Raw genomic sequence first — 21,119 nt, 5'->3', positions numbered from 1 at the left:
ACATTTCTGTTATCTCTTAGGCTCTACTCCAGCATGTGTATCTCCCTATTGTGTTTGCAATAGCATGGTATTAACTCCTGTTCTCCCCCAGTGCTTGTCTGCACTGCTGTGGTGTAACTGAGTGCTCTCATGGCAGCCAGTGTGACAGCCGAGGTTCACATGGAGAAACTGGGAAGCACTTGCCGACTTGATCTGCTACCTGTTCCCTTCAGGGTCCTGTTACTTCAACCACCTCTGCCATGGGTATGAGGGCAGCTGAGCCCAGTGGGAGAGGTTAGCACATTTTTCCCAACACGCATTGACACAGGGCATAGCTCAGGGAGAAATCACTTTTAATGGTAATATCCCTGTTGCTTTCAGCCTCTACAAACACTACTGACTGATCTGTACCAACCCAAAGGCTCAGTGCAAGCCTCCCTCACACAGGCAGACGTGTGCAGAGAGGAGGATGGTTCAAGGCAGCGTGGAGCCCCAGGGAGCTGGGCTCCCTGCCCTGTGCCTAGCAGGGGTCGGGAGCGCTGGGCTGTGTCGATGGTCAGTGTGTGCAAGGTGCTGCGAGTGTGCGTATCACTAGGCATGGCACAAATGTGTGCTGGGGCCCTGAGCTGCATGTGGCACCCCCCAGCCAGTACATTCTCTTCGTGGTGGAGACCGCATCTGTGCAGCGCCAGCACCAAGGGGCTCTGGGGCTCTCTGGGATGGGGATGGCAGATGATGTTAAGGGAGATTCTGGGTTCAGCTGCCCCCTGGCTCTGCCTGCATGGGAGGCCATAACAAACACTTCTCTACTTTTTCCACCTCTTCCTTGAGACCAGATGCTACCAGGGAGCAGCAGGGCAAGGGCCCTCGGACTCCAGCTGGCTGGTCTGGGCTGCCTGGGTGGTTCAGCCCTGCTGGGGGCACATCCTTTCTCGCCTGGGGATGGGGCTCTGCACAAGTCCTGCAGGGAGGGGAGGCGCGAGCGGGCAGGCAGCGAGCAGGTGCAGACCTGCTGCTGTTGAACATAAGCCTCGTGGCAGGAGACCCCCATGCTGCAGACCTGGAAGACACAAAGGCAGCCTCGTGCAGGTAGCTGGAGCTTGCCCTCACTCACCTGCTGCTGCTCAAGCCTGCAGCACCTTCCCAAGCAGGTTCAGAGATATTGAGGCAGACAAACATTTCTAGCTGTGAAAACATGAGTCAGGGTCTCACTGTCTCCCACACCCCTTCCTGCCTCAAAGATGGTTGGAATCTGCTGCTACATTCCTTGACCCTGCTCCAGCCCCCAACAATGTGTATGCCTAACCACAGCATTTGGCTTTGCTGCTTGAAACTTGAGTTTATGCTATTAATGTTGAGCAACCTCTCATTTGCTGGAATATTGCACTAAGAAGCAGGTTCCTACCTCCAGTCTGCATGGGCCTCCAGCACTGTGCTCTGGCCACGCTGCTGCTCAGGTGATTAATGGGTCAAGATTGGAGCTCTCCTCTGGCAACTTCTCATCCTCCAGTGATGGCCGCTGCTTGCGCCCACCTGCAGCAGCGAGAGGGGCTGGGGTGCTGGGGGCAAAGATGCTCAGGGCAGGGTGACTTGCTCTACCTGAGCTAGCCTTAGATGCAGCATTGCCGGCTGCTGGGGTACTGCCGGGGTACTGCGTTGCCCATCAGCCCCATACAGGGTGTCCCCAGGAGCTCTCCCCTAGTGCTCCCTCCATGGGCGAGTCACTCACTCAGGGATCTCAGCAGCCTCCTGCCCAGCGTCTCCTCATTGCTGCTTGGAGTTGAGCTGGTCTCAGTCTCTCTGCCGGGGGACTCTGGCTCCAGGACAGTGCCGCAGCGCTCACTGTCTGCAAAAGCCCAGTATGGCTGCAGCACCCAAGGGCACCACAGCCCTCACCACCCCTGTGTGCATGTCCCCTGGCCAGACTCACTCTGATGCTTGCTGTTCTCCTCATTGTCAGCTGTCTCCTCCTGGATGAAGGGGATGCTCTCCATGCGCAGGAACACTGACTCACTGGGACTGTGCAGTCCTTCAGAGCGGTTGCCTGCAGGGACACAGGGCAAGAATGGCAGCAGGGCAGGGAGATGCTGTGCCTGGGGCAGATGCAGCAGGATGCCAGCCATAGCAGCAGGTCCCACTGCCAGAGACCCCCAGGGAACACAAGCATACAGAGAGGAATTACACGCCTGCACACTTGCACCTATGCCCCAGGCCACGTGCAACTGCGTCTCAGCAGTGGTGTACCCATCATGCCAGCAGATCCCAGCATGGCCCTCAGGGGACATGCAGCATTGGCCTATGGCAGGGAAGGGATTCTGCTGGGTGACTCACACATGATGCTGTTCTTCTCGTTCAGAAGGGTGGTGGGATCCTCCTTGGGTGTCTGTGGAGTTCCCCGCAGGGTCGAGGCCTTGGTTGAATCCCTGTCGAAGGCCTCTATGTCAGGGGACTGTGGCGAGCTGTCCATGCGGCTGGCCACCAGCGCGTTGTGATACTGCTGCCGGGTGACCTGCGCAGACAGACATGCACATCCAGCTCAGTGGGTCCACCGAGACCTCCTGGGGACTTGGTGGTACCAAACCCCGAGCCAGCAGGAGTGTGGTATTCCCCAGCACCCACTGGGCACCCATCAGGCTCCCAGGACATAGAACAAGAAGGTGCCTGGGAAGGGGTGCCCAGGGTGCAACAGTCCCTGCCAGCCCAGCCTGTACCTTGACGAACTGCACATCGCAGAGGATGTGCACGGAGTAGTCGGGGGTGTAGATGTTGTTGCTGCTGCTGTGGAGCTGTGTGTTGCTGCCCCCGTAGTCGTTGTGCTCCCAGTTGGGGGACTCGGAGCGGTTGAGCCCGCTGCACCGCGATGGTGACCTGTTCACTGCAGGAGGGAACGGCAGAGAGGCAAACACTCACTTCTCACTCGGTGCTGTGTGGCACAGGGGCAGGGTGGACCTGTCACCTCCTGTGGCTATGCCCCACGGGCACTGGGGCTGCCAGGGGCTCTGTGGGGACCTCTGTTGGGACCCTCCTCAGTGCATGCTGGCAGTGGAGACTCTGCCATGCCAGCCATGCACAAACCAAAGGGGACCGGACAGGCAGGCATCCAACCTGGCACCGGCAGCAGAGGTTAGTGCTGCTGCCTGCCAGTCACACTGACTGACTGACAGCTCCCCTGCTAGCACAGGCCTTCTGCACAGCATTTGGCACAAATTCCAGTTGCAGCTGGCAGCCCTCAGGGGTTTGCTTAACCTGCCTTGAGGGCACAGTCCTGTTCACCTCGGCAGAGCAGAGGCTGCCATGGCAAGCTGGCCTGTCGCTCATGTCAACTGATGGCCTCTGACGGGTGTGACAGATTTTGTCTGGTCAGTGATTTATTAGGGAACAAAGGCAGCTTGCTCCTGCACAGGTGACATCAACAGCTTGTTGACTTTGCTCTGCTGCTAAAATGTCCTTCTATTACCCAGATTGCTAGAAAGCAAGGGAAGCAGAGCAGTGTGCATGCAGGGCTGTTTGCAGTTGTCATCAGAAGCAGCAAGTAGCAAGAAAACCTAAGCACTGACTGCAGGAAAGTACAGGAGCTTCACACCAAGGAAAACCCAAGCTGTCCATGGCTCCCCACTTGTCCCCATCCCATTCTTCCTGTGGTCCACATCATACTGGGAAGGCTGCCAGTGTGTCTCAACCAGTGAGGGGCTGCCGGTGTGGGGTGCCATGGGTGCTCCTCTCCTTGTGCTGCCCTGCATGCAGGGTGCAGGGGCCTTGGTGCACCATGCACAGGGAGCCGGAAAGAGCCTGGCACACGCAGACATCCCTGCCCAAAGCCATGCCCTGTTACCTGGAGAGCCAGCAAGTGAGTCCCCTCTGCTGAAGGCGAAGGTACGGGACACCGAGACAGGCACTGCAGGGAGAAGGAAGAGAGGGAGGGAAGGAGGAAGGGATGGACATGAGGTGGCAGACAGATCAAGAGGAAGAATGAGAAAAATAATCACGTGCCAGCAACCCTGGGGTGGGCTCCCACCACTGCCTCCATCACCCCTTCCCACCCCTCTTACACCCTTCTGCTTCTGCTCCAGGGAGGCGCTTGCCAGCCCTGGGGCCAGGGACACCGGCAGGGACGCAGACTTGAGTGCCCTAAGTCAATAGGTTGCTCTGTGACAGGAGGTGAGGCTGGGGGGAACCAGCTCTTGCCAGGCCTGTCTGCCCAGCCACACATCTCTCTAGAGCCACAGTGTGGGCAGAAAGCATCTTCCATGGGCTGAGTGCTGGCACCCTGCTCCAGCCCTTCACCACCCGCTGCAGGACAGAGAACTTTGTGGTCAGCTTGTGCTCCCTGGGGGATGGGCAGAAGCTAAGCCAAGTGGCTGCGCCTTGCATCTGGGATGGTTCCTGTGCAGGCAGGTAGCAGAGAGTGAATGTGCTCTGCCCCACAGCGGCAGGCAGAGGCCGGCAGAAGGCCCTCAGCGCGATGCAAAGGCATCTGTGCCAGGCTGCCTGCAGCTCCCTGCAAGGCCCTGAGGGGGGTGTCAACAGCCTTGGAGTGGTGCCAAGAGCCACCCCGCAGGGGAACCACAAGAAGCCACGACCCCATGTCCCATTGACACAGAGAGGGCAAATCACAGGCCATTCACTTCCCATGTTTCACTGCCATGGGTTACAGCAGCAGAGACAACTTTAGGGACAGGCATTCCCCCTCCCTGTGACTTGCTGCCTGCTGGGAGCTGCCCTCCACGGCATCCCTGGGCAATGCACTTGTTAACACCTCCCAGTACCACATCTCTGCTCTCACTACTGGCAGCACCCATCTCAAAGGCATCTCCACAGGAACATGTGAGCCCACCCATCAGCTGCCAGCTCCTTTCTCAAGCCATGGCCATGCTTCCCACAGCTGCTGTCCCTCCTGTCCCAGGTGCATTGCCTTTTTTCCACCCACTGCCCGCAGCACAGCTGCAACGCTCCAGGAACCATCTGCTGCCTATGTGATTAATGTTTCTAAATTGCTTCGAAGGTAAAACCCCTAGGAAATGTGCCTTACAACCCCCTCCTTCCAATCTCCCCACTCAGTAACTCTTCTTTGTGACCTCCTCTGAGTCAAAACCTGCTGCAAATAAAAGTCCAAGCAAAGGCACCAGCTTGGAGTGCTCCCCAGAACAACCTCATCCAACTGGAAGCAAAGGACGGGTTGATAACCACTAGCACTCTCCCCCTGCTCTCACTGCCTTACCATCCGGCAGCAATGCCCTGCACCACCAATGCCAAAGATCACCTGCTGATTAAACAGTTGCATAACAATGGTTAATTAATAAAGAAGTGTTAAATGCTCCAGGGTTAACATCTGAATTCTCTGCTGCTCATGCTCACTTCCGTCGGGCTTTGCTTCATGGGGGAAGGAGGACAGCGGCCTGAGAAGGGAGATGCCCTGTGACCTGTGCCTACCATGCCTCCTCGCTGGCCAGGGGTGAGACACAGCACAAATCCCGGGGCAGGCAGGGGTGGCTGGATGGCAGGAAACGCCTCATGACCCAGGATCATGTGCGAGCACAGGGAGCAAAGGTCGCCTGAGCAGCAGTGTCCCAGCAGGCAGCACTATGGATATGTATGGCTGCACTGACACTGCTCCCACTGTGGCTTATGCCCTGCCTGACCTGTGGCTTGTGGGCATCACCCACTGCCTGAGCCTCTGAGGAGCCCTGGGGATGGTCACTGAAGGCACTGGGCATTGGAGAATGCAACAACATCCAGGGGGAAATCAGCCCCTTCATTGATTTCCTCTGTTCAAACTGAGCACACTGCAGATGCACGGGAGCACAGGAATGAGCACTGAGGGTGAATCCAGCAGTCCAGAGCCAGCCTTTCAAATAGAAGCAAAGCAAGAAGCAAGAAACAGGTGAACCCTAGAGCAGCACAACCCTAGAGCCATGGGAATGACAGTCACCTGGCCCTAAGGGACTCCTTGTTCTCTCAACAACATTCATCCCTACACTTCCCTAAAGGTTAAACTTGACGGGTTCTTGTTTTCATTAGGCACCCAGAGCATTCTCATTGTACCATCAGCACTGCACATACAACTGGGGGTGGGAAGAGGGATGTACCTGACCAGGGGTGAGTAACACCTTTACCCAATCACTCCTAAACCACCAGGGATTAATCATCTGCAGGGGTGATCAGCAAAGAAAGGAGGGCACAGTCTCCTCTAATCAGAGCTCCCTCTGCAGGGAAACTGCTCGGTAACCCATCAGCTCTGCAGGCAAAGAATTTACCTGGATGGGGGCATCTACTTTTAACTCAGCTGATTTCTCCCACCAGCATGTGCAAATGGCTCACAGATTCATCTCTGCAGTTCCCAAGCAGCCATCATTCCCTTCGTGTGGGACCCATGCTCAGCTCATCCTCTGAGCCTCAGGAATGCAAATGGGTCCAGGGATGTTACACTGAGACCCAGTTGCACTGTGCCAGAATTCACTGGGTTTACTGCTCCCATCTGCATCATCATGCTGCCACCCGTGGGCAGTGCCCCTTGTAGTACCAGCCTGCTGGGATCCACCTGAAGGGATCCAGCACTTAGCTGAGACTTCAAAGGGACCTCAATGTCCTTTCTGCAGGCTGCATCAGCCCTTCAGGTCTTTCTCCACTGAGCTTTTTAAAGGGGTGATCTCAGTGCAGAGCTTGAGCTGCTCTGCACAGGGTGCAAACCCATCCCTCCTCCAGGCAGCCTGTGCTCCAGCCTGTCCCAAAATACTTACATAGGAAGGAGGATCCAGCCAGGCTGCCCACTTTTCGCACATCGTTATCTGAAATGAGAGCTGGAGATGTAGGAATCACAGAGGAAGGACTCCCGCCTGCCCCACACCCTGCAGCAGGGCCACCCCACCCCACAGCCAGCCCCAGCTTAGCCCCCATGGAGGCTGCTGAAGCAAAAGCAGAGCCCTTACCTGAGGAGACAACAGCCATGATGGCAGGGACGCCATAGTATGTGAATGCCCCATTCTCAAACCTCAGCCCTTCCTTGCCAATCTCCACCTCCACTTTCCCCTGTAAGGAGAAGGAAAACCCACTCAGACAGGAACCTTGCGCTCCCAGCCACCAACCCACCCAGGGCAGCAGGGACCCCGCTGCCCTGTATGAGAAGAAGGGCATCTCCACTGGCAGAAGCAGCCCAGAGCAAGGTGGTGAGGAGAGGCAGGCCACCCCCTGTCATGCTCTACTCGCTGCTGCCCCAGGCACCTGCAGGATGAGGACAAAGTAGTCAACAGGGCGGTTGCGCTGGTAAAGGTAATGCTCCGCCGCCTTCTTGTTCTTGCGGTCGTACTTGAGCTCCTGGATAACGTTGGGGTGCTTGAGGAGCCGGAGCAGGATCTTCTCAGAGAGGTAGGGGGACTTGAAAGGCTCCACTTCTAGAGGGGAGGCAACACAGGCTTGCTCAGCAGGGATGGGGCTGCCAAGAGCCCCTTATCCTCTAAGCTTCATGGTCGCTCTTCCTGCAGCCTCAGCACCCTGCTGCATGGAGGGGACCTCAACCAGACCCATGCTGGTGGGGCAGTGGGATGCCCTGGGTCCAGCAGGCAGAAACTGCTCACTGAGCAGAGGGGCCTGACCCAAGAATGGTTCAGGGATGCATGCAGGGCTGGTGCTGCAGCAGGGAGATGCAGGGCTTGCACAAGGGCAAGGGTACCTGTTGCCATGAACCGATGGGTGGCCAGGAGGAGCTGCGGGGAGATCTTCACCTTCATCTCGCTGTCCGAGAGCCTGAAGATGGAGAAGTCCTGGGGCTTGCGACCCCGGTGGGGCACACATTCCTTCTTCCGATTGTTCGCTGCAGGGCAGAGAGCAAAGCAGTTGCCTGCCTGCAGCTGCAGGGCCCATACCACATGCACATGAATATAGAGAGGCACATCTTGCTGCACCCAATGGCAGGGCTGCTGTGGAGCAGCAGCCGGAGCAGCGGGGCACACAAAATATGCCATGCATCCCAGCCTTGGCAGCAGCTCCCTGGGGAGGGAGCAGGGTGGTGAAACACACTTCTTTCTCAGGAACAAGTCCTGGGTTGCCCTGGCTGGATGTGTCACTCAAAATTAGAAGGAGCTTGGGAACCACCCATGAGCACTTCATGCCCAATACACATGCTCCCGGGTAAGGCCCTGCCCAGCCACCCGCTCCTGGTGCTGCTGCTTTTCTATCTTCAGCATTCAAGACTCCCCGACATCTGACCAACGTCAGTCCGTCATTCTTGTCTTTCCCACCATGACTGTTAACTGCTTTAGGGAAGGACCACAATTTGCTCTGGCCTGTTTCCTACCCACATGTCTGTCTGTCTGTGCGGGCTCCCACCCTGGCTCCTGCAACCGCAGTAGCTGCTCTGGGACACTAACTGTACAGATCCGTCTCATCCAGGATCTCGGACTTGATGATCTCCTCAATGACATCTTCCAGGGTGACAATGCCCATCACCTCGTAGAATGGGTCTCCTTCCCCTTCGTTGTTCACCCTCTGCACGATGGCCAGGTGGGACTTTCCTGTGTGGGGAAGAGCAGAGCAGCAGTGAGGCCCCAGCCCTGGTGAGAGGGGTCTCAGCATGGCAGGCTGGCAGGAGGGCAGGGCTTGGTGAGAGGCACAGGTCACAGCCAAACCTCAGAAGCACCCAAAGCCATCCCAACTGTGCTAACCCAAGGAGAAGGGCTGGACACACAGCCCAGCCTAACAGGGCTACTACACCCCAGGCTGACTCCCAGGTGTCACAGGGTTCTGACTGGCTCATTTTTGGGGCCACTTGCTTTCTTTCAGAATGGTTAGGGGTCTGGAGCATCTCTCTTATGAAGAAAGACTGTGGGAGGTGGGCTTTTTTTGTCTAGAGAAGGCTGAAAGGCGATCTCATTAATGCATATAAATATCTCAAAGGCAGGTACCAGGAGGATGGTGCCAGACTGTTTCAGTGGTGCCCAGCAGCAGGATTAGGACCAAAGGCCATAAACTAAAACACAGAAAGTTTCACCTCAACATAAAGAACTTTATGCTGAAGGTGGTAGAGCATTGAACAGGCTGCCCAAGGGTGTTGTGGAATCTCCCTCTCCGGAGATATTCAAAACCTGCTCGGACATGTTCCTGTGTAACCTGCTCTAGGTGGCCCTGCCTGGGAGAGGGGTTGGACTGGGTGATCTCCAGAGGTCCCTTCCAGTCCTAAAGATTCTGTGATTCTTTACCCAGGCACCCTGCTGCAAGTCACTCTGTTTAGCTCTTTGACAGCCTCCTGTGCAGGGATGATGTGTATGTTATACCAGCTGCTTCTTGCTTACCCTCAGTTTCATTGCCATGAACAACTAACAGAGCAATGAGACGGCACCCTCCAACACAGAAATGTGAACATGTCCTTGGGCTCTGCTGTTTTCCCTCATCCTCCTGGTGTTTTCTCATTCTGTTGTTAATTATCCTTCCTATTAAATTGCCAAGAACAGCCTCCCGCCATCTTTCTATCCATCAATGTCTGGACCAGTCCTAAAGCTTTGCTTAAAACACAGGCAAAGCCTCCAGCTCCTTGGAACAGCAGCTGGTTTTAATGCAGAAATATGTGTGTTTGTTTGCAGCTTTCAGCCCAGCTCCTGCAGAACTCTTGGGTGAACCATCTGGATGCAGAGGCTTTCCAAGCCGTCAGCTTGCACTTGAATGTCTTCTCCAAACACTGCCCTTGACAGCACCCCCTCTCTATTGCCTTAAACAAGCAAACTGGGACCAGGACCTTCAGCTGCAATGACGGTGACTCCTGTTTGGAAGTCAGTGTTTCTCAATCACGTTTTCAGCTTCCTCACTTGTCCCCAGTAAACTGGCAGCTCTGCTGACACATTCTCACACTTCTTGCTTTTGGCATATTTGAAATATTGCTATTTGTTTTCACATGTCCAACTCTGTAAGCTGTTTTGACTTCTTCAACTTCTCCCTTCCTTTATTGTCTGCTCTGATTTATGTTCCTGCTCAGCAGCTTGACCAGAACCCAAATCCCAACCCACAAACAACTTTTGGGTTTCTATCTGCTAATTAACAGCACTGGTTTTCTTTCTGCCCCCATGGCACAGAGATCTGAACCTCTAGTTTTATTTAAAACATTAAAAATGTCCTTCATCAGCACCACAGCCAACAACTTCTGCTCCCTCTGTTTGCTTTGCATCCCTAGGGTCTCCTGTCACAATGCCTGCACAACCCCAGCTGTACCATGGGCACTGCAGGCACCTCCAGAAAGATGCAAACATGTTTTCCCCATGGGCTTGGAGCTGAGCTCCTTGAACAGCAATGGTCACCCAAAAAGGGGAGCAGGTCCCTTCTGCTATACAGCTGTCTGCATCTGCTTCTCCCATAAACCCTCCCTGACAAACTCGCCTGCTGCTCAGGGCAATGGGATGTTAACAGTATTTATGCACAGAGATGCAACAGGGGTGGGCTCCTGCCTGCTGCACAGCTCCCTCCTCGCCCGCTGGTGCCTTCTGCCTCATCCCTGCAGAGGGAAAGGGATGAGCACATCCAGAGCAGCGTGGCAGCCCCGTCAAACACAAACTGCAGGGGAACATGTGACCTTCAAATAACCTTGTCCTGGATCCGAGACGAGCAAGTGACATTTCTCAGCTGAAGATCAGCACTATACATTTCTCACAGCAAAGCTTGGGCATTTTCCACAGTATAAATTCCCTCCTCCTCATACCAAGCTTTTATTGCAAGATTTTAGAGCAGCTCGCTGCCTCCCACGCCTACAGAATTAGAAATGAGAACATAACATCATAGCAAGTAGCACTGGGATGCACTTAAAAAAGACCCCAAATCAACAGCTTTGGGGCACTGGAAATTCAGCATGTTCTTTTGACCGTGTTATTTCACTCCTTTCATACCCAGGTTTGTGCTTCTCGTCTGTTTAGGGGTAATAAAGCAACGCGACTTCAGACTTAAAAAGAAGAAAGCGGCAGAGTTGGCTGCAGGACAGCAGCAACAGCTACATTTCATCTTAGCAAAGTCCAACTTTTGAACGTGTCTCCTTTGCCAAACCCTACTCCCAAACACTGGGGCCATCTGGTCTCCTCCAAGTCCTCGGTGAGCGAGGGGAGAAGTTATTTCTTTTGGCCGAAAGCTTGCTGTTAATAACATTTACATGCAACCCAAAACCACTGAGCCCTTACAAAAAGCTTAGGTGCTACTTAAAGGCACTCAGAGTAATGGACACAATTCTTTTTCTGGCCAAACACCTACATCAATGCTGTAATTTACTCTACAGCAGCCTCAGAGAAATATGATTCCAGCTCCACATTCATGTAGCAGCAAATGAGATTATATAGAAGTAACCCAGCACTGTTAGCCTGGGAGGAGACCCAGGGTTTCACTGTGCTGGGGGCAGAGCCAGGAGGGCTGTTAGACTGCTCAAGAGTTCTTTATTTTTCACAGAAAATAAACACTTGTCACCGTGCCATAAACCCCCAGGTTTAGGTTTCCAGGCTAACATTAGACCCACATTAGAGATGGGGCAGGTACAAAGCAATGGTTGCAATTCATGTGGTTGTTCCTGGCCCACACCACGCAAACTGATCCTAGCTCCTGCCTGGCCGGCTGACACCCATAGTCACAAGAAGCCCTGGACCTCAGTCCCAGCCCTTGCAAACCACTGCTCCCACTGGGAAAAGGCTGACTTGCCCCGATTTCCCACCTGAGGCACATGAGATCTTTGGCAAAGTCCTGTCCCCTGACCTGGCGGGGTCCTGCATTTCCTCCCTGTAGATTCGGCAGCAGGGATGGGGGGGGTTGTCGGCTCCCTGGCCGTATGATCATGGCTTGCTCCCTTCTGGGCTGGGGATGCTGCCAAGCTCAGCTGCATCTCCCTGCCTGGACCTGGGAGCTGCTACACTTGCACAGGAGAAAAGCAGCGGCTTTTGGAGGTGCCAGAGTGGTCTCTGTCTTCGGCAGCCATTACCTTGCAGGTCTGCCTCGGTGTGAGTACAAGAGAGGGAGATAAATCATTTAAACAAAACCCCAAACTTGATCTAAGCCAGCTTCAAGATCTGTAAAACTGGTTCCAAAAACTGTGCTATTGTAACCATTGCTTGATAGCTCAAATGAAATGATTTACAAGGGTGAGCTGCTTCCTCACTAGCAAGCTGTCACATGTGAATTTTACAGGGTTATTGCTGATGCAGGAAAGCACAGTGAAACACTTGAGAATCAAAGCCTTGGTTTGGCAAATGCTAGAACAAATGGGCAATTAACTTCATTTGTGCGAATGGCTCCACCGGCCTCGGCAGGGCTGCTCTGACACAGGAAGTCTATAGGTGATTAAGTGTCTGCTCAGCATGGGATACAACTGTACTAAATTCTTTATGAGCTACATGAAATCTGCTCTTTTCAAACAGCAATTTGGGTGGAAAGTTAATGCTAAATTAGAGAGCTAATATAAACAGCTGAGAGCTTCTGGACGGAGCAAGCATTTGAACAGATATCTAAAGCTTCCATGCCCGTTTTAGGAGCCTTTGTATTTCATAGGTGCCTAAATGACCTTGGGCTCAAAGCGTTCTCCCCAGTGGGAGAACAGGGTCTGAACACACGGAAATGCCTTTACTCGTGGGAAAGAAAGTGCTGCAAATATAGCCCAGACTACTTCCTTACATCTTTTTTTGTGTAGGTGCTCTGCCAGAGGAATGTTAAAGATGCTTTAGCCTTGTCTCTCATTCCACAGGATAAGCATGAAATTTACTTTCATAAATTTTACAGTAAGATCTAAAGCTGTTACTGAGAGATCAAAGGTACAGGCACAAGCCACGAACCATGTACAGCTACAAAATGGAAGGCAAAACCCCCGAGTAATTGGTAACTAAGGTTGATTTATGAAAGAGCCATGATGTAACTGAAATCTGTTTTCTGTGTGCTTTCAATCAGAGCTCTTCTGTGGGTGAGGGGCTCCCAGCATCTCCATGCCCCATTGCAGACCTGAATCTGAAGCAAGTGGGGACCCCGATTTGAACTGGAAATGTGCATGTGAGTGGTACCACGTGTGCTCTTGTGTTACCACAACCCCACAACAAGGGTAAAACCACATGCCTGAGGAGTCGCACCTAAAGACAATCCACATTTACACCTAAATAGGGAGGAAATAACCAAGAAGGCTGTAGGAGCACCCAATTCTATGAGAATCAGAGCTATGCAAATTAAAATCTGTAAATTCTAATCTAATCCAATCCAGACCTTCCTCAGAGATAAGAACTTCATCTGCCTACATCTGGCTTTAGCAGGGTATAAAAGCCTTTTCGTACTTGGCTTTGGTGCTTTTCTTAATCCTAAGGAAAACTGTGGGAAAGACGGAATACTTGGAAAAGCTGATGTACTACCATTGACAAAACAGATCAGGAGGATAAGGGTGAGGTTAGAGGGAACAGAGTCTCATCTTCCATCTGCTGTACAACAGGGTTCTCACCTCTTGGGGATGACCTTGCAAGCTCACAAATGGTGGGTCCCCTTGCATGTTATGTGGAGCCTAAGGAAGCCTACAAGGATGCTGAAGCTTTCTCAAGCTAAAAAAACTTCTGAAGAGCCAATGCAAAACTGTTTTCATTGGTGTCTGTAGCATAGGCCACTTGATCCTTTCCTACAGCTCAGTCTGAAGGTGCCTTTGACAGCTACCAAGAGGGAGATGGGTGGCTGGGTGACCTCTCCCCAGTGACACAGCTCCCCTCTTGCTTTGCTGAATGCCTTCCCAGAGCAGGCCTGATCCTGGGCTTGCTGGGGTCGGGTAAAGCAGGGTTCACTCAGGAAGATTTAGCACAGTCTGGGGGCAAAAAACAAAGTAATGCTTCAGGCAGAGTTACTGAAACCATATTTTGTGCATGGGCACCTCACCCACTCAGCCTGGCAATTGCTTTTCAGGGGACTTGTATACTATATGGGATAGACAATGCCATCGTAACTGCAGAAATCTCCTGAAGGCTGATCCACATTTCAAGCCATGCTTTGTGCTTGCAATGACTGCAGGCTCAGAAGAAGGACAGTATGAAAAGCAGCTGAAATGGTACTGACCCCTGTTTCTGGCAAGCGTAAGCACCTTCTCCAGCTACACTCGATTTGTAGAAGTCTGACAGAGGCTGTGGAGTATTCTGAAAAGCAAAGACAGCTCCTAGGGCAGGGCTGCCCTCCCCAGGACAGGCTGTTTTCGTGCTAAGCCAGGAAGTTTGGTTTTGGAGAATTTACTTTTAGTAAGTCCTAGAAGATGCCAAACCACAGAAGGCTAATTTGGGTTGAACCTCAGCGTCTGCCCTGCTGTAGGAAAATGAACATAAGAGCAAACTTCTACTGTCTCTCCAACAGGACAATTACTTGCTGAACATTGCCACTGCTGTATATATACTCCAACAGGAAATTAGTCAACAAAACCCATTATTACTTGAAGAATGGGAAAAGATTATGACTTCCCAAAGGCGCTACAGAACAAGGAGGTGGACCTCATGGATGAGCTCCCCATCAGAAAACTCTTATATCATAAGACCGGAGCTGCAACACACATCGCTTTGGTTATCTTCTAGGGTTGGAGGAGGAACAGACTGCATCACCCACAGTATTTCACACTGAATGAATGCATAAATCTTTCCTCCTAGCTCCACATTCCCAAAGTGACGTTTGTCCTACTGGGACCTCATCTGCTCCTCTGCATTGATTAGCTTGCTAAATATGGTGCAGTTATTTCTCTGCTGCATTAGGCACTTCCTCCTGGCAGCCTAGAATAAAACCAGGTACTCTGAGATGTACCAATACAAACTGCCAAGAAATTGTCTCCTAATTTTTTCACTCCTTCAGTAGTTTCAGTATATTTCAGGCTGCAGGTGGCAAAGTTAACTGTACTGGTATGCATCTTATTTCTAGAGAACTGGAGATACATTCTGTGTGGTGTCCTCCACTTAGCACCTCAATGTAAATGCTGCACAACTATGCGTGCCTTCTGTAATGACCCTGTCTGGCTTGCCTGAAAAGATGGCAAACTGGGTGTTCAGGCTTCATTATTTCTGAGCTCATTCCACTGAGTTTTGATGAGAATGTAAATGTAAAACCATTTTCTAGCACAAGTATTTCCTTCCTTCTGCTGGACCTGTCTCACTCTGCTGTAATGTTGTTTTTCAATACAGTTTTTGCAGCTGCCCTCCTCTTTAGGGCTGTGGGTTGGAGTCACAGCTACCAACCCCATACACTGCTGCTGTTTGCAGCCTTCTCTGCTGGATTTTTCCCAGTTCCCATTAGTGCCCCCAATTTAACCATCTTTCCCCAGGAATTAGTGCTAAAAGAAACATCGAACAATGCCAAGCAGCAGCAGGCTTGTGAAGGAGCAAATGTGAAGGCTTCGACCAGTTCTGCTGTGACGGGGCAGGGGCCACGTTTTGTCAACCAGGAGCTCAGAGCTGCTCTGGGGCACTGTAACCACATTGTGCCATCAGCTCCATAGGTGATACTGAAGTGTATGCTACTACTGCCACACAATTTAAATGTTTTGGCAAGCTAATGCTGCACAAGTGTCCTTCCCCAGGTCCATGGAGTGTAATCCCATCTACACAGGGTTGTGCTGGGGGAGAGGGGATCTGCAACCCTCCTATGGATTAAACTCAAGGAAAACATCATGCATCTTGATGGAACTTTGCCCAAACGAGATTAGGTGTGAGCATACCTAGAAACCAATGAAGGAAAACCTCCCTTCAAACCCTGCTATAAAAGACTAGAGAGGAAAAAAAGCTGATTACCTTCATAGCTAGAATAGCACAATGAGAGAAAAGAAATGCATCGTGTAAACAAGGATAATAATGTGATACTGGCAAGTAAGAGGAGAGACAAAAACAGGATGTGCTGCTGGAGGTGTGAGCAAGTCTCAAAGTGCTGTATTTAATCATCACTTGACATTTTCAGTAAGAAAGAACAAATGTTTGCGTACTATGGCAAGGAGCTCTGGCAGTGAAATTGTGTTACTTGTTCATTATGCAAAAAAAAAACCCAAAAAGACATTTTGGGCATATTGGATGTGGCAGAACATTAATCATTAGTGAAACAGATCAGAAGTATACATCGCTATTCAGGAAAGATTTAAAATGTGATGGGTATTTTGTATAAACACTGTAATAACAAAAAGAAAGGTAGGTTACAAAACCTGTTTGCGTTAACCATGGGAGAAGGAAAAGCAAGCTGGCAAGGTTTCTCTAGAGGTCTGTCTGGGATCTAAGGACCTGGAAATGATTCTCAATGCCCATCCTTACCAGAGACTTTAATTTCCTAGAAACAGACTGGAGATCGCCTCCAGGGAGCATTTGCTGTCCTGCAGGCACCCTGCATGTGCGAAGTGATGAATGCCTTCATTAACCACTCACTGAACCAACAAGCAGTCAGCCTACTCTCTAATTAGTGGAGGTGTCACAGAAGACCTGGCCATGGAAAGCAATCTTGATTGGATCAAAAAAGATAACTTCACCATAATTCAAACGGACACAGAAAAGGAGACGGTGATGAAGATTCTTAATTACAAATGGGAAATCTTTATTTTAGACATTAAATAGTCAAGTGAGCAGGGCTGAAACAGCAGGGGATGGGACTGAAGGCAGCCAGGAGCAAACATCTGTCGCAGTGCAGGAGCCGGCATGGGAACCTGTATTTGGAACTGGGAAAACAGATTTTAGGAGGGGTTCAGGGCTGGGCTGGGGGTGGCCATCTACAAACACAGGGTGCTGGGAGTGACTAAATGCCTACAAAAAGGGGAAAGATGAACTGGAAGAGAACAGTAACCCCTGGGGAGAAGAACATTTCAGGAAAGAGCTGGAACTGCTAATCACGATGCTGAGTTAGACACCAAGACCAAAAGCAAGGCTTTTCAGCCACGTGATTTAGAAAATACAAGAGTAAGTGAGGTGGGAACAGAAGTCAGTTTTAGGCAGAGCTCTACATAGGGGCAAAATGCCCCAGGAGGCCATTATGGCAAAGAGATGTACGGGACAAAGAGCCTGAAGCAAAATGCCAAGAGTTTAATTGAGCAAAGCTGAAGAAGGATGGACAATCTTCATTTGAGATAAGGACTTGAAAGTGTAGGGCAGGAAGCAAGACCTGTTAGCATACCTGTCAGCTCAGGGAGCAACAAACATAAAACATTTATTTTCAAGCAGAACAGAGGGGCAGCAAGCAAAGGGCAGTGAGCTAAGCAACCACAAATCCACTTCTAGAGGTTGGTTGATCCACAGGATAGCAAGCTATAGAATAGCTCTGGAGGGGGAAGCAGTTGAATAAACCGAAGTAGATCAGATAAAGTGCAGGGGAGACTGATCAAGGGGGACTGTGCCAAAGTCATCTGACATCTTTGGTAGCACCGAACTCTCTAGATCAGGGAGAGGTAGCAGAGACCTCAGGTGAACTTCAGTAGTGGTGTAGTATCATGCGGAAAGCCACAGTTAAGAAAGAACTGCGAAGCACAGGAAGATGAGAGACAACTGGTTACATTACAAGAAGCGGGGGGGGGGGAGGGTGGAAGAGGGGGAAAATGAGGGACTACTGTAGCTCAGCAAGGTTGAACGCTGAGAACAATCAGGGATTTGCTGATTTGCACCACTGGGAGTCTCCAGTCCTGCTGAGAGGGCAGTATTGTGTGCCACACACAACTCTGCTCCCTGCGATCCTGCAAGGTGGTGGGGACAGCCGTGCATCTCCAGAGAAGATGCTGACCTGCATGCATCTGATGATCACTTCTCACACATCCTATCCTCCCCTTTTCCTGCCTCTACAAACAAGCAGGGAGATAACTCAGAGAGGCATTCTCTGTATCTGGAAGGGACCAAGTTAGCCTTCCTCACATGATCATCTCTGCCTGCGGCAGAGCAGCCCCAGGCAGCCAGGGAGCCGAATGCTGTCTTCCCACATTACATAATGCAGGATGTCACCGCTGCAGCCATTTCTTAAAGACTCACTCACCACGGTATGACGTACTGAGTAACACGCAGCAAAACATCATTCCCAGCGGGGGGGAAACCACATGCTGTGTGTATTCTCAAGATATGGTTAATGAAATACAGCTCTCAGCATCTCTGAGGCTGCTGGCAGCTGCTGAATTATGAATATTGTCACAGCTGCAGAAAAAGTACAGCTCTTTCTATGGGCTTAGGCTTTTCTTCTTTCTTTAAACCACTTGCACAGAAACACTCCCTAGACCTGCTTCGAACTGCTAGGCTGAAAATGTGAGAGTTAAGTCACAAGATCTTATCTCCTGCCATAAACTCCTATGTGCAGAACAGAGTGGTGAATGCTGTCTTGCCTGGGCAGAAGTGCAAGGTAGGCACTGTGCCCATGTGGCCACGACCCCGCAGAGACATCAGCCCTGTGGGACAGGCTCACCTTCTGAGCCAGCAACCTCTGAGGCCGAAGGCTCTTAGTCTCCATAACATCACAGGCACGACCAGGATTTCTGGCCCGCGATCCACCCCGAGGCTGCTCCACCAGGTGACACCAGAGTCACCACCACACCAGCGCATGCAGGGCACAACTCCCCCCAGCATCCCTGGTACCTGCCGGGTTCAGCCAGGAGGCCACGCAGGGGGGCCGTGGGGCTGCTGACCTGGGAATCATTGGGGGTGCAGAGGGGTGCAGGGGGAGCCCAGGAGGTGGTGGCCCGGTGGCCTCACCCTTCTTGAACTCCTCAAGCAGCGTGTCGAGGCGCGTGTCGTTGAAGACACAGTGGAGCGGGCGGCGGTAGAAGCGGGTGACAGTCTGCAGGGGGGTGCAGTCATCGGGGTCGACGAAGGCCAGGTCCTTGACGAAGAGCAGATCGACAATGTTATCACGCCGGTCGCCTTCATAGACGGGGATGCGGGTGTAGCCGGAGCGGAGGATCTCAGAGACAGTGGCGAAGTCCAGCACGGCGTCGGCACGCAGCATGAAGCAGTCGGCCAGCGGCGTCAGCACATCCTCCACCACCTTGGTGCGCAGCTCCAGCGCTCCCTGCACCATGGCCAACTCCTCCCGCACGAGGTCTCCGTGGGGGCCAGCGGCGCGCAGCGTCTCCAGCAGACGCTCCCTCGTGGAGAAGACGCTGAGCTCCTGCCGCAGAGCCCAGTCCAGCAGCCGGCTGAGCGGGTAGCAGAGGGGGAAGGCGGCCAGCATCAGCAGCCGGGTGAGGCACAAGGTGCGGGAGGCGATGGCCAGCCCGTGTCGCGAACAGACGGAGTAGGGCAGCACCTCGCCGCCCAGGAAGACGGCGGCGGTGCACAGCAGCACCGGCAGCCAGGGAGCTCCACGCTGCCCCGCGGCCGCCGCTGCCGCTCCGCCGCCTGGCAGCGATGCGCAGAGCCAGCCGGCCAGGGCCGCGTTGGCCCCGGCCTGCCCCAGCAGCAGCGTGCACAGCAGGTAAGTGCCGCCGCCGCCGCGCACAGCCTGCACCCGCCGCGCCTGCTCCCGCTCGGCGGCAGAGCCGCTATTGCGCAGGACGCGGAGCTCCAGCGGGTCCAGCGAAAGCAGCGAGAGGCGCAGCCCGCTGAACAGCGCCGACAGCCCCAGCAGCAGCAGGGCGCCCAGCGCCCGCAGCCAGCCCGCCTCAGGCAGCGGCAGCAGCCAGGCTCCTAGCGCCGGGGAGGCGGGCCGGACCCGCAGCAGGAAGCCGCCCGCCGCGCCGTGGTGCGCCCAGGCCCGCCCGTCCCAGGCGCACAGCGAGAAGAGCCGCCCGCCCGGCGCCGCCGCCGCCTCGCCCTTGCGCGGCTCCCGCACTCGCACCTCGGCCAGCGCCGAGCCCGCCGCCCCGCCCGAGCGCAGCGGCCCCACCACCTCCACGTCCGAGGCCCAGGCGCTGCGCTCCCGGCACCGCTCCGCCGGGCCCCGCGCCGTCTTGCCCCCCGCCGCCGCCGGAGCCGCCTCCTCGATGAAGACTAGCCGCGGCTCCCGCTCCTCCGCCGGCCCGCGGCTGCCGTTGCCCTCGGGCGGCGGCTGGAAGTAGAGGCGCAGGAGGAAGCGGCTCCCCTCCGCCGCCTGCACCGCGCCGCCTTCTAGGGACACCCGGCCCGGAGCGGTGTCCTCGGGCCGCAGCCCCAGCAGCCAGGCGGCTCCGGCCGGCGGCCGCGGAGACAGCGAGAAAAAGAGCAGCAGCACGGCACCCCGGCTCCGGCCCCAGCCGCCGCCGCTGCGCCCCGGGCCCGCAGCCATGCCGCTGCACCGGCACCGCAGCGCCCGCTCGCCGCCCCGGGACTGCAGCGGGGAGCCGGCACCGCACGGCACGGCGCGGCGGCACACGTGGGCCGGGGGGCGGGCAGCCGCCGCGCCACGTGCAACCGGGAGCCGGCCCGCGGCGGGAGGAGCCGGCGGAGCGGAGCTGCTGGGGGGGGGGGTGGGGGGGGTGGGTCGGGGGAGCATCCCGGCGGCGGGCGGCATCCAGCGCGCACCCCACATCTGGTGCAGGGCTGCCGGGGCTGCCTGGGCGCCGCTCCCACCCTCTCTGTGGAGCAGGGATTTGCAGTCAGCCTCCCTCTGTTATCTGCTGAGGCCCGGCTCTTCTGCTCTTCCCTTCAAATTCATCTCTCTTCTTCCCGCGGGAGCGATTTTAATTATTTATTTTTATGGGAGGGCGGGTAGTCGTTAGCTTTGCAGTCTTGCTAGGAAACAAATGCAGCACGCGGTGACTAACAGCTGTTCTCCAGTCTACACCTCATGACGAATGTGATACACAAACGGCTTCAGGAGTATGTGCTGAAGAAGGCGCTTCAGAGGCTCTGAAACTTTTGAGTCTGCCCTGGACCAACATCCGCAAGAATCTCGAAACGAGGCTGGAGAACTGGAAAAGAGTTGGCTGCTTACAGGCTCACTGGTGGCAAAGCAGGAAGCCAGTCAGAAAACGCCATGGAGGAAACGGAAGTGCTCCGAAAATTCTCATGATTCACTCATTAGTGCACCCATGAAAATGGGCCACTTTCTGTGTCAGTATGTCAGCAGGCAGATAGGCACGAATTGCTGCCAGGGAGATCTGTGCTCCTTGCAGCTTTAGGATAGGCAGGTTACTTTCTTCAAAATTCGATTAATTCCCTGGTGTTTCACAGGAGCTGTGTGCTGCCTCACACGCTCTTCCTGATCTTTCCCTTCTGAACTACCCCTAAGCTCCAGTGGGGAAACTCTGCCTGCTTCTCTACCAGGGTGTAACA

At 53.8% G+C, this 21,119-nt stretch overlaps 1 protein-coding gene across 1 annotated transcript; it reads right to left on the bottom strand.

The window, feature by feature from the left end:
* Positions 1 to 796: 796 nt before the first annotated feature.
* CNNM1 (cyclin and CBS domain divalent metal cation transport mediator 1) lies at positions 797 to 20,199 on the bottom strand. Its single transcript, XM_057403113.1, has 13 exons — positions 18,621 to 20,199; positions 8,343 to 8,486; positions 7,646 to 7,786; positions 7,198 to 7,367; positions 6,906 to 7,005; positions 6,717 to 6,764; positions 3,812 to 3,874; positions 2,691 to 2,854; positions 2,311 to 2,488; positions 1,910 to 2,023; positions 1,709 to 1,825; positions 1,385 to 1,512; positions 797 to 1,039 (listed from the first exon to the last, which is right to left on the bottom strand). Exons 1-12 carry the CDS (start codon positions 20,128 to 20,130, stop codon positions 1,433 to 1,435), a joined length of 2,829 nt encoding a protein of 942 aa, XP_057259096.1. The 5' UTR covers positions 20,131 to 20,199; the 3' UTR covers positions 797 to 1,039; positions 1,385 to 1,432.
* Between the last annotated feature and the right edge of the window lie 920 nt (positions 20,200 to 21,119).

This window comes from Pezoporus wallicus, unplaced genomic scaffold (assembly GCF_028554395.1).
Source record: "Pezoporus wallicus isolate ANWC-B61680 ecotype Strahan unplaced genomic scaffold, APGP_CSIRO_Pwel_v1 contig_8736, whole genome shotgun sequence".
Lineage (NCBI taxonomy): Eukaryota > Metazoa > Chordata > Aves > Psittaciformes > Psittacidae > Pezoporus > Pezoporus wallicus.
The sequence above is the reverse complement of the archived record's forward strand: the minus strand, read 5'-3'. Positions and strand labels throughout refer to the sequence as shown.